At 43.8% G+C, this 12,181-nt stretch overlaps 1 protein-coding gene across 6 annotated transcripts in view; it reads left to right on the forward strand.

Moving 5' to 3' along the window:
- RNF216 (ring finger protein 216) overlaps nucleotides 1-12,181 on the forward strand; it is a 77,309-nt gene that overhangs the window by 17,664 nt on the left and 47,464 nt on the right. For all 6 annotated transcript variants that reach the window (XM_051777920.1, XM_051777905.1, XM_051777910.1 and 3 more), the window contains 9 exons: nucleotides 1,265-1,341; nucleotides 4,847-4,949; nucleotides 5,775-5,939; nucleotides 6,925-7,039; nucleotides 7,327-7,466; nucleotides 8,398-8,448; nucleotides 9,407-9,544; nucleotides 10,810-10,958; nucleotides 11,405-11,483. In XM_051777920.1, the coding sequence (XP_051633880.1) occupies nucleotides 1,265-1,341; nucleotides 4,847-4,949; nucleotides 5,775-5,939; nucleotides 6,925-7,039; nucleotides 7,327-7,466; nucleotides 8,398-8,448; nucleotides 9,407-9,544; nucleotides 10,810-10,958; nucleotides 11,405-11,483 (1,017 nt within the window). The remainder of the gene's footprint in view (nucleotides 1-1,264; nucleotides 1,342-4,846; nucleotides 4,950-5,774; nucleotides 5,940-6,924; nucleotides 7,040-7,326; nucleotides 7,467-8,397; nucleotides 8,449-9,406; nucleotides 9,545-10,809; nucleotides 10,959-11,404; nucleotides 11,484-12,181) is intronic.

Raw genomic sequence — 12,181 nt, forward strand, 5'->3', positions numbered from 1 at the left:
GAACTGACTGTGACTGTTTTCAGCTGCCTCTCCTGCAGTAGTTTGATCTGTGGCCAAGGAGTAATAGTTGCCCTTGCAGTGTGGATTTCCAAGCAGTAGCACTGAGGGATAAGATAACTGGATAAGCAGCATGAGGACTCATGTATGTTAACTCCACATGCTCCTTGCTGACTCTGCGTGTGAAGGTTGGCATGAGGGGTACTGACTACTTAACCACCAAGAAGGGCACTCCTTATCTGTTGGTATATTCAGCAGCTTGGGCAACATGCTGTAAATTTGAAAAATAAAGTAAAATAAGAATGTGGTGATTCATGTGTCTAATGTTTGCACACTCCTCCCCTTGATTGCTAGGGAGGAAGGATCCCTCTTGATGCCTTATTGAGTATTTTTTTGCAAACAAGCTTATTCTACTGCATCTGTATCTTACACCACCCTCAGCCCTTCCAGGTCTTCCCTCTACATCCCATATCAGATTCTACTTGGGAAAACTGGAGGTTGAGGAAAATATCTTTTTTTCTATTTTTTTCTACTGCTATTTTTTTCCTAGCAGTTCAACAAAATTCAGTTCTTTCCAAGTAAGACCTCGTTGATCAGTGACTTTGTTTGAGATGGGTAAGAAGCTGCTACTGCGTTGTCAGGGTTGCTTGACAACCCTGACCAGTCCAGTCTTGTAAAGCAAAATACCACATGGTGCAATCATTTGCAATACTTGTACAGAAACGTGAGAGAGATCAGCAAAGAGTGTTATCTACTAGTGACAAATGCTGGGAGAGCCTTCCCAGAAATGCCAGTAAAGGTTTGTTGTCTGTCCTGGTCTTGTTGCTGGTGTGTCTGGGTGCTTTGGGTGGGTATTTGTGGTGTTGGTTTTTTCCTTTTGGAATGTTGTATTTCAGCACACAATCTAGAACTCCTTAAGGTCTGGCTGAAGGTAAATATTAGCTTTCCTTGTGTTGTAGGTCATACCTCCGTGCCTCCCCTGCTTCCATCGAGTCTGAATCTCTCCTTAGGGCTCGTGGCCTTTCACATCACTCCCCACACTCTTCCTTTGAGAAAGAGCTGTTAGCAATCATGGTGTGGAGCAAAGGAAAGCCAGCAGCTTGCAGTAGCCAGGCTGGATGGATGTAAATGGTCTCTTGACTGTTTTGTCCCCACTCTCTGGAGTGTGCCAGATAATTACCTATAAATCCCTGTCTTTGGTGCTGTTGCTACATGTGCTACACAGCTCCTCAAATACCTGTGTAACCTTTAGCTTTTCCTACTGTAGGAAGCAAGATTCCCAGATGTGAAGAAGGAATATATTGAAGAATTAATCATCATCAAGAACTGCTATGACTTAAATGTGTAAGTACAGAGCCATGAACCACAATGTGTCCTACAACCTGCAGCACATTTCCATGTCCACACCAGCCAGTGATGCTGTTCCAGAGCACAATCCAGTCTGGGACTCAGCACTGCCTTGATACTGCAAAAGAGCAGAGTGGTTTTGGTTTCTACTTGTAGTAGAACTGTTCTTAAATCCTCTGTAATTCTGATATTGTGCTGTAGCTTCTCTGCTTTTAAGATCATTTGCTAATTTAAAGATATTACATATAATTTAGTCTTATCTAATACTGGGGTTCTTAAAAAGGATGAGTATCAGGACTAAGGTGTTAAGATGACTTTTATAAAACACGGTATGAAGGTGTGTTGTTGAGTTTTGAGTGGGAGAAAATGGTTCCCTACCTCTTCATTTCACTGGTTTTTGGCTTTTTCCAAGTGAAGCTGATACTGGCTTGGACTTCATTATTTAGTGTCCTGATGTTGGCTTTTATCCCCTTTACTTGCTTAAGTAGCAGCGGTGCTGCTTGAGTTCTCTCACATCACTTTTTACAGATAAAATAGAGCAAGCAATTTAAGGGCTGGTAGGGTTGGTTCTAGAGATCTGCTGAAGTACTAATTTTGGTCAAACTGAGCAGAAATATGAGCTAAGAAGTGAAACAAAAGGAGCTGAAAGAAATATCAGTGCGAAGACTGTTGCTTTCCAAGCTGTGTTAACGGCTCGGGGTACCCTAGTGTTCATCATGCTGGAGATCTCTGGGAGTCAGGTTGGAGTCAAATGTTTAAAAAAAAAAAGTGATTAACCTTATTGCTGAGTTGCATCATCTCCCTGCCCTTCTGGGTGCAGTTTGCAGAGCCGAGGAGCGAAGGATTGCGTGTGTTGGCACCAGCAGCACCAGGGGGAGAGAGGTTTGAAGTAAATCACTTGTGACTGGTTTCTGATGCTTGGTGGCCTCTCTTTCTCTCTCTGCAACTGTCACTGCTGTCTCCAACACATTATACAGGAATGAAGAATAGGTGTTGGTTGCCAGAGTATTCACTTGTATAAATCCAATGCCCTTTCCAGCTAACTGGGGCACTAATTAAGCAGTATTTAAGTGTGTGAGGCTTAGAATTATTTACTGGGCCATAAATAAGTTAACTGACGAGGAACTAAGGATGATCCCATCCATTGGGCATAGATTTCCTATTCTGCTGCCTTGCCTGTGTTGTGAAGTAGTGTCTCCAAAGTAGGGCTTGGTTAGAAAGTCATCAGACTGTAACTTTTCTTGTCTTTCCAAAGTGCTTTCCCTGCAGTGGTGGAGCAACTTTTGGGTGTCCCTACCACAGACTGTGTGGATGGTTGTGGTGGGGGTGTAGAAGACCAGCAGGGCCATTTCTTGGGGCGATTGGTCTGTTGAGGTTGGGCATCTGGCTGCAAGACCCTCGCAGACTGTGTGAAAAAACTCATCTTTGTGTCCTGCGGGGATTTAGCAAAGCCTGATGGAATTAAATCGTACTATCGGCTTCCATCGGTCTTAATGTGTTCCTTCCCTTTCTGCTCCCGAAATCTCTTCTCTCCCATTGTGTGCCACAGACCCAGTGAGATGAAAAGGTGCTTCCAGGCTTCCCTGTAGGCAGCTACAGTGTCTGCTCAGCGGTGCGTTACCCACTTACTGGATGATAAAGATTTCTTCTCGATATTTTTATTCCTTTAACCAAACTATCTTTTGAGTTGTCACTGCAGCTTTTGTGTGAGAACAAATGGGTCAAAGCACTGGTCAGCCTCGCTGGCAGGGACTCTTTGATCTCCACGGTGTGTCAAGCTGAATCAGGCTTGAAATATAATAAATAAGGGTGGCTGGGTTTGGGCAGGGATGAGGCTTTTAACCAGCTCTGTGTCCTGTGGTGCAGATATTAATGAACAGTGCCGTGAGTGTGTGTGGTTGTGCACTGGGACCCACTTAACTAATTGTCAGACACTGAAGGTTAACATCCCCAAAAACCCTGAGTGTTGAAATGGCAGCATGCAGGGTAGTTCAAATGTATCCTGACTGTTTGAGCTGCGGTTTGAGCTCCTTGAAGTTGCCGTTGTGTTGGATTAAAACAGTTATCTTTCACCAAAGGGATGGGGGGAGCTGGGAGCTGAAAGCTATTAAATGCCCAATGCTGAGATATTTTGTTGTTTCCCCCCCCCCCCAAATGATAGTCTTAAAACCCAACTGATGTGAAAGATAAGATGTGGGAGCTCCTCTTAGCAGGGTATCATCTATTCAGCTTTTGTGTGCGGGAGCATTCACACTGGTCAAAAGCTTCTGGCTCAATATGTCAGTACCCGATTAAGCAAAAAGAAATGCCCCTGCTTTGAATGTGAAAGCAGGGCTAAAGTAATCGTGCCTTGATAGTGGGTTAATGCTTCCAGCCAGTTCAGATTTCTTAATTAGGGCCTGATTTCTGACATCAGGAATGTAAATTAGCTGCAATTATGTCTTTGCTGCAGCCTAGCACCTTCTCATTCCAATAGTTTTACAAATGTTAATTGCTTGTCCTGGCTCCTTTCAGAGGGATCTTATTCTACAGCTGGGGAAACTGAGGAACAGCTTCTGTTACTTGACCCAGCCAGCACAGCTGGTTGGTGAGGGCTGAGAACAAGCTGTGAGAGTCTGATTCAGCCCGACAGCCTGCAGCAGGCTGCCCTTTCAGAAGGACTGCCGGGGTGTTTGTGGTCTCCAGCAATTGCATATTTGGAAACCGCTTGCTGAGTCTTTTCTAAGCTAAAATAGTCATTTAAACTACATTTACCTGACAGTCATAACTATTTGTGATAGGACCTCAGGCATGCTGCATTTACAGGCTATTATGCAATTTTTGTCAGCAATTTTAGTGATTATTTTCTAAGTGCTGTTCTCGCCAGACCAGTTTCTACTGGAATTTGGGTAACGCTGGTGTAATTTCAGGCTTTATTACAATGAAACCTGTATTCAGAGTGTGTATTGCATGCACACATAGTTTAAACATGTTTTTGTCACTGCTTTATTTGTGGAATCACAGAATGGTTTGAGTTGGGAAGGATCTTAAAGATCACTTGATTCCAGCACCCTGCCACAGGCAGGGACACCTTCCACTAGACCAGGTTGCTCTGGTTGCTTTAATGTGATGATAGATTGAGAATGGAGGCTTTAATTCAAATTTGAAGCTGTAATATTTTGTTCAGGAAGACCTCAACCTTTCACAGGTTTTGTAGGGATTTTTAGGCTGTTTTTTCCATAGATGATTAATAGCTTACCTATACAAGCTTCACGTATGTAAATTTACTTGTTGAAAGACAGATCTGTTTGCTTTTCCTTATGCAGCCACACAGCTGATCATTTTTTACTTAATTCTCAGTCATTTACTTGAAGTTTATTCAAGTCTAGGACCTCCCTTGATCCTTCCAGAGCAGACTGTGACTCGCCTGTGTAGCCTCATAATTAGAGGATACTAAAAATTGGACAAGTGAGAAATGAACCTGAGCTCCCCAACCCTGAAGTAACTATATTTATCTTTTCAGACTTTGTAACTTTCTTCTGGAAAATCCAGATTACCCAAAGAAGGAAGGCAGAGTGGTTTTGAATCCCAGCAGCAGCCTGCTTGCCAGCCAAGATGAGACAAAGGCAAGTGAGAGTATCCTCATCTCCAGTGTGCCTCTGGGCCAGTCTGTTCAGCCTGAGTGGACCTTGGGATGTCTGGTTTGATTAGTGTGTGTTTGCAGAGTGCTTGACTGAGCTGTGCTTTCACAGGAGGCCCCTGGGCATGTTTAAGACGGTGTTAAATAGCAATAGTTAGTTGCTTGCAAGACGATTTCCAAGACTGCTGTTTTGCTGTGGCATAGCTGCAGTGTCTGCTCCTTTGCCTCCAGCGAGCCCCTCTGCCCTGCCTGTCACTGCCCCATCTGAAGTGTTCATTTTGATAACTGAGACAAGAATTCCACAGTCGTTCTCCCATGAAGTAGCCTCGACCCTCAGGTCTCTCTTGTGAGGCCTTTAGGCATTGCCTTTTGGTCTCTCAACTGCAAATCTCCTTACAGCTGCTTGATTTTAGTTGTTTTTAAAAGTCCATTTGACAAAAAAATTCTCTGAGCTTTGAGTATGTTGAAGTAGCTCTCTGTAGCCTGAGAGAGAAATGTTGGATACCTCTTTCTACCCTTGGAAGCATCTCTCAAACTCGAGCCAAATAAAGCTTCTCCCTTTATCATGATGATGATGATGATGATATTTTACCTTGTGCAGGTCACCTACACAGATGCACAGACCAATAGGCTGCACACCTATGCCATGCTCTGGTTATATAGGTGATTGCTACATAGGTGCTCAAACTGGGTGCCACATAACCTGAATTTTGGGTGGTCTTGCAGAAGGTCCTGATCACTGAAAGAGTGATTTGGGGTGTTCTTGTGTGTGTTTATAGCAGCCTTTTCATCTCTTTCATTTTCTCCTTAGGTGCCTAAAGTGGACTACTTTGACTTTTCCAAACTTGCCCCCCTTGACCAGCGGTGCTTTATCCAGGCAGCTGACCTGCTCATGGCAGACTTCAAAATGCTGAGCAGCCAGGACATCAAGTGGGCACTGCACGAGCTCAAGGGACACTATGCAATCACACGAAAGGTTCTCCACCTCAAGTCTGTTTTCCTTCCTAGGCTTATCTCCCATGTCTGCAGAGAGCACTGAGACGTCTTTTGCCTTACTGTACCATCTGCTAGTGTGTGATTATGGGTTTTATAAGAATCTTCCTTTCCTTTTAAGAAGTTTTAATCCATTTAGTAGAGATTTTTGAAATTTATTGGCCAGACAGCATGCTGCAGGAAGTTTTTACTTTCTCTAATGGGAGAGCTGGGGAAACACTGTCTAGATGATGGTGGGTGATGCATTAAACTGGGAAGTGTTCCCCTACGGTTGCTGCTGAAGTGCAGTATAATTGCCAATAAAACCCAGACATTTAGCTAAATCTTCAAACATTTAACTGCTGCTGTTAGTTAACTGACTGCATGTAATTGAAAAGAAGCCCAAGCCTCAGTGTCCTGTTTCTTCTTATTATGACTTGTGGAATGAGTCCTGTATTCCACATAAGAGCTTTGCTGTAATGGAGATGCAAAGACACTTGTTTTAAGTATCAGCAAACTGAATGTCAGTGTGGCTTCAGGCTTTTTACTTGGATCTGCTCCTCTGATACACTCCCCTTGCTTGAGCTTCTTTCTCTACTATTCCATGACTTAACTAAAACAAAAGCTTCTTGTCTCTTCACTTGATTGATTGAGCACTGAGTATTTTTAACCTCAGTTTTTTAAACAAAAAAAGCAAACTCAGCCACAAAAAACCCCAAACCAACTCTGTTTAATACTGCACTATGATGCAAGTTATTAGATGAGGTGTTATGAAGTACCATTCAACTAGTTTGTTTTTATGGAATGATTACTTTATGAGTACATAACAAGGTGAGCAAAGGAAGGATGTAAAATTGCCTCTATATTGGGTGTTTGGCTTTTTAGTTTTGGATCAGTCCTATGCCAATGTTTGTACTGTGCTTCAGCTTGATGTATATGCTTTTGCTTTCTTCCAGGCACAGGATTTAAGTCTGTCTGTTGTTTTCTAGGCCTTTTCAGATGCTATCAAAAAATGGCAGGAGCTGTCTCCCGAAACCAGTGGGAAACGAAAAAGGAGGAAAGAAATGAATCAATATTCATATATAGACTTCAAATTTGAGCAAGGTAAATGCCAAGCTGCGTGTGTTGTGTTCTCTGTGTCGTTATTGTGAACAGAACAGGCTTGCAGCACAAAGCACTGTTCTTAAAAAGGGGATGTGGTCCCAAAACAGCTGAGTTTCTGTCACTGCCTGGTACCTGTTTTGGAGATCCTCTTCATTAGTGCCTCTGCTTGGTACAGTGCTGTTTGAGATGCTGAAGTTACACAGCTGGTGGCAGGTGGAGGACGAAGGGTTTAAGCTTTGTTCTGGCTGCTCCATTCCCATGTCATTGTGCCTTTAACTCTGCTTCAGGGGATGTGAAAATTGAGAAGCGGATGTTCTTCCTGGAGAATAAGAGACGGCACTGGAGGTCCTATGACAAGCTCTCTCTTCTCCCACCAGTGCTGCTGGAGCAGGAATTCTATGAGCAGAAAGTGAAAGAGATGGCAGAGGTGAGTGATAGGAGCTGCTTTGATCTTCTGGTGCAAACAACTTCAACAACTGTCAAGGTTTTGGCCCTAAATGTGAAAATCTGTCTCTTACAGAAATTCAAACACTGAACCAAATATTGAATAACTATGTTTGCCCCTTCCCTACCTGTTAACACATGTCTCTTCCCAAGTAACTCAATTTTGAAGGAAAGAAGCCAAGCACAGAGTTTCATATTTACTTAAATGTGCAGCTGCTACTTGTGCAAACACCATTCTGGGTCTTTTTTTGCTGCAAAGTGGTAAAAACTCTACTAACTAATTCTTTCCTCTAACTGCTAGCAGGCTTCTCTGCTGCTTTAGGGCTTGTAATTGCAGCTCAGTGGTGGTGGTGAGTAATGACCAGGCCCAAGGCAGGCTGTCCACTCACTCTCCCTTCCACAAGTTGGCAACCCTGTGGCTCCAGAACGGCTTGTCCTGTGCTGAGAACTGTGTGTCTTGAAGCAGAACCCTGCAACACCCGCTCGTGTGTTGTCTTCCCCTCATAGGCTGAGGAAGGACTGAATTCACAGCTCTGCACCCACAGTCCTCTCTAAAGCAACTCCTTAAAGATCCTTGTCTCCTAGGCAGATGGATAGTGTCTCTTTTGAAACACAAAGCTCATGTTCTCTGGAGGGGCCCGTTAGGTGAGATCATCTCTGCCCGTGGAAACCTGAACCAGCAGCCCTCCATAATATAGAATTTAGTTCTTTGTTCTTGCTGCCTTTGCTTCTCCCATCTGTTTTAGCTGAATCATAAATAGCTTAATGGATTGGAGGGCTGGGCTGAGTGATGTTATAAGCAGACAGCGAGCCTTTTATGGTGGTTTGCAAGTCCTGAGATAATGTAAATGAGTGTAGAGTTTGGAAAATTGCTTTATCTGTTCTGTAAATACAGATGCACGTCTCTCTTACAGCATGCAGACTTCCTCCTGGCTCTGCAGATGAATGAGGAGCAGTATCAGAAGGTCAGTATCTGTAATGTGATCTGTTGAGTTCACCTTATGCATAGACACTATTTTGCACTTCCCGCTTCACAGATTCTTTTGGCTTCTGGAATGGAGCTTTTTCTGAAGCTGTGTTTGCACTGTGCTGCTCTTGCTGAGCTGGCAAGACCTGTGTAGTGTGTGTTGGCTGGCTTTTAGGAAAGGTAGACAAGAGCTGAGGCCAGCAAGACAGTATTGATGCATGTAATGATCTGTAGTAATTCAGCTTGTATCTTCACTGCTCAGAACAAACATTGCAATAGAATAGCACCAGGTTGGCTCTTGCTCCCACCATTATGGCTGTTTAAAAGAGATCCACTGCTGTTGGAGCTCAGCCAGTGGGAAGGCCTTCCTCACTTGCATAAAAAATTCTTTAAAAACGTGAAAATCAGGTCTTTCACTTTAAGAAAATTTAGAGAACACTGCAGCAGCTGTGGGTTACCTTTTTGGTCACAGTGCCCATTTCTCTTCAAACTTTGGAGAACTTTTTAGCAGTGGCAAGCTTCTCCACTTCTGCAGTGAAGAGGCCAAGACAAGGTCTCTCCAGGCAGATGGTAAATGTTCCTTTAGAGAGTAACAGATCTGAGTCTGGGTTTTCCTATGAGTGGTGTACACTCTGCTGCTTCCCTGTGACTGCAGCTTCCCAAACCCAAGATGCTTCTCTGCCTGTAGGCTAAGAATTATTAATTACCACGTGTTCTGTAGCTTTTTGGAACCTGTCAAGCAGGGCAAGTAACTATTAAGTGACTTAAAACTGAGTTTCTGGTTGTGCTTAGGGAATTTTGACCACCAACCAGGATCTCTGACGGAACAGTGTATATCTGTTGCTGGTTTTTAGGATTAATGCTGGCATTGTTTATGGCTTGCAGTTGTGTGTATGTGTGTGTTGCTATAGCTATGGATGTTTTGATGCTGATGCTGGTTCCTCTGGTGGCTGCAGGACGGGCAGATGATCGAGTGCCGCTGCTGCTACGGGGAGTTTGCCTTCGAAGAGCTGACTCAGTGTGCAGACGGTCACTTGTTCTGCAAGGAGTGCCTAATTAAATATGCTCAGGAGGCAGTTTTTGGCTCTGGGAAGGTAAGAATTTCACAACTGAACAAGGGGAAGATGGATAGATTGCTGTTGGGAGATGACAGTGCTGTTTGTTTCATGTTGTTGCTTAAAACAGATGTGCTTCCCAGGAAATATTTGAATGGAATGGTCTCCTGAAAGCCAAGTCGGTCTCACCATCACGCGAAGCCAACAACTTCACGAGATCTTTGCTCAGGATTTCAGTGTTACTAACCTCCATTTTTTGTGCTCTGTGCTTAGCAACTTGATTATTAGGAAAACTTTCTGCAACAATAGTAACTTTCTGCAACAATAGTAACAACAACAACTTGTCTGGGTTTTATTTTTTACTTAATAAACCAGTGGTATGTGCACAGAGAACACTTACCTCTCTCTTACTTGGCTGGTCTCCTCCTAGCTTGTTTATTCTTCATAATATCAATGTGATCCCAACTTAATTTGGGGGTTGGTACCTCTATGGTACTACTAACCTTCTTAGCCTCTGATTTAGGTAGCAATTATCCTGGTACTTAGCTGAGCTATAAACAAGTCATTAGCCTTCACTGAGGTAAATGTGCTCCTTTGCCTCAGGATATGATGCTCAAACTGTGGGATGCTGTTGTGCTCTGGGATCTGTTTCATGTAAATGTATAAACTGGCAGCTGTATTTTATATGACTTAATTGAAATGAATGCACCATGCTGCTCGTGAGCAGAGTTGCTGGTTCTCAGCAGAGAATGTACAATAATAATGGACCAAGACGTGGTCACAGTGGATTTGGAGTGAGCTGTGATCCCAGCTGTCAACAGCATCTTCATGCCCAGTGTTTGTTTGAGGCCTGGTTTGTTTAACTAGTCTTGTTCTTTCTGTAATGAACCCATTCTCTGGCAGTCATCTTGGGTAGATTTAGATTAGGTATTGGGGAAAAAAAAACTGGGAAGAAATCCTTCCCTATGAGGGTAGGGAGGCCCTGGCACAGGTTGCCCAGAGAAGCTGTGGCTGCCCCATCCCTGGAAGTGTTCAAGGCCAGGTTGGATGGAACTTGGAGCAACCTGGGATAGTAGAAGTTCTTCCTGCCAGGGCAGGGAGGTTGAAACTGGTTGATTTTTTTTCTTTTTTTTCTTTTTTTTTTTTTAAGGTCCCTTCCAACCCAAACCATTCTGGGATCTGCTGACTTAAACTCTTATTCTCTCTGAGCAAGGCTCTGCACTGGTTTATTTGGTAATGTTCTGGGTACTGAGTTTTGCTTTTTGATTGTATCATACTGAACAATGTTCTCTTTCCAACCCCAGTCAGAGCTCAGCTGCATGGAAGGCAGTTGCACATGTTCCTTCCCCACCAGTGAGCTGGAGAAAGTGCTTCCAGAGAACATCCTCTGTAAATACTATGAGAGGAAAGCTGAGGAGGAGGTGGCTGCTGCCTGTGCAGATGAGCTTGTCAGGTGAGTGTCCTGCAGAGGATACTGCACTTACTGCTGTAGAAAATTGTTCCCTGAAACCCTAAATGCATGCTGACTCTGAGATAGGCAGCTTTCAAAGAACTGGATTATAAATTCAGGCTTCTGCCTTCCCAGGTCTGTTTTTATTCTGCCTTTGACTAGGAGCAGATTAAAATTCAATAGACTTGTCTCCCCCAAGACTTGCTTGCCAGCTCTGTGCTGATCCTCTAAATTACACAGTCAAAAGCAGTGCTGAGCATATAATATTCTGATTGCAAACAGGGAAGTGATCGAAGAAATATGAGCAAAAAGGCAGCAGTCAGCACATCCTGGCGACAGGCGTTGGGTTGGCAGCCTTAGTAACTTCCACACAGCTATTTGACTAAATCTGCTTTCAGCAAAGCTATGTTTGGCACTCTGCATTAATGGCATCTTATTTTGGGCTGCAGGTGTCCCTTCTGTAACTTCCCAGCTTTACTGGACAACGACGTGAAGCGGTTCAGCTGCCCTAATCCCCGCTGCAGAAAGGTAATTGGGGGATATTTGCCATTTGGTCTCTTCTGGAGTGTTGGGCAGGAGAGCTGGGAGGACAACTCATACCTCCTAGCAGCAGGTGAATGAATATCTCATGTGGCTCCACAGGGCAGCAGCCAAAGTGTTTGCTGGATCCTACTGATACTCCCTAAGTGTGTGGCTGGACAGATGAATTTCAGGGCGCTGTTGATAAAGAGCAGGATTCCTGTCTTGTCTTGAAAGATGTTGGCTAAAAAAGCTTATGGATGGTGCAGGTTGTTGTCTTGCTTTATAGAAGGGGTTTAGGTGAACAAGGAACTGGGCGTTTAAAAGTCAAAACCAAATTGTAATCTTTTATCTAATAAAACGTAATGGAGAATGAGCTGAAACAGCCTTACATGCAATCCTTGAGGGAATTAGAACCTGCATTTTTATTTCATGTGGTCACCTGAATAGAGATCCAGTTGGAAGTGACAAAAAAACTGACTGGAAGAGCTCACTGAAATGTCAGCCATTCCAAGGGCACCAGATCTTTGTGCTCCTCTCAAGTCTGCTAATGGCCATAACAGGAGAATCATCAGGCCAAATGGGGGGATGGAGTGAGGGAAAACTTGCTGCTTCTGCACCATCTGTTCCAGGGAATAACAGAAGCACAGAAATGTGTTTCCCAGTCTTGTGAACGTGTGCAGGACCCTTCTTACGTTGCCAGTGAG

The sequence above is a fragment of the Manacus candei genome, unplaced genomic scaffold (genome assembly GCF_025592945.1).
Source record: "Manacus candei isolate 608988 ecotype Guabito, Panama unplaced genomic scaffold, ASM2559294v1 h1tg000002l, whole genome shotgun sequence".
NCBI classification, from domain to species: domain Eukaryota; kingdom Metazoa; phylum Chordata; class Aves; order Passeriformes; family Pipridae; genus Manacus; species Manacus candei.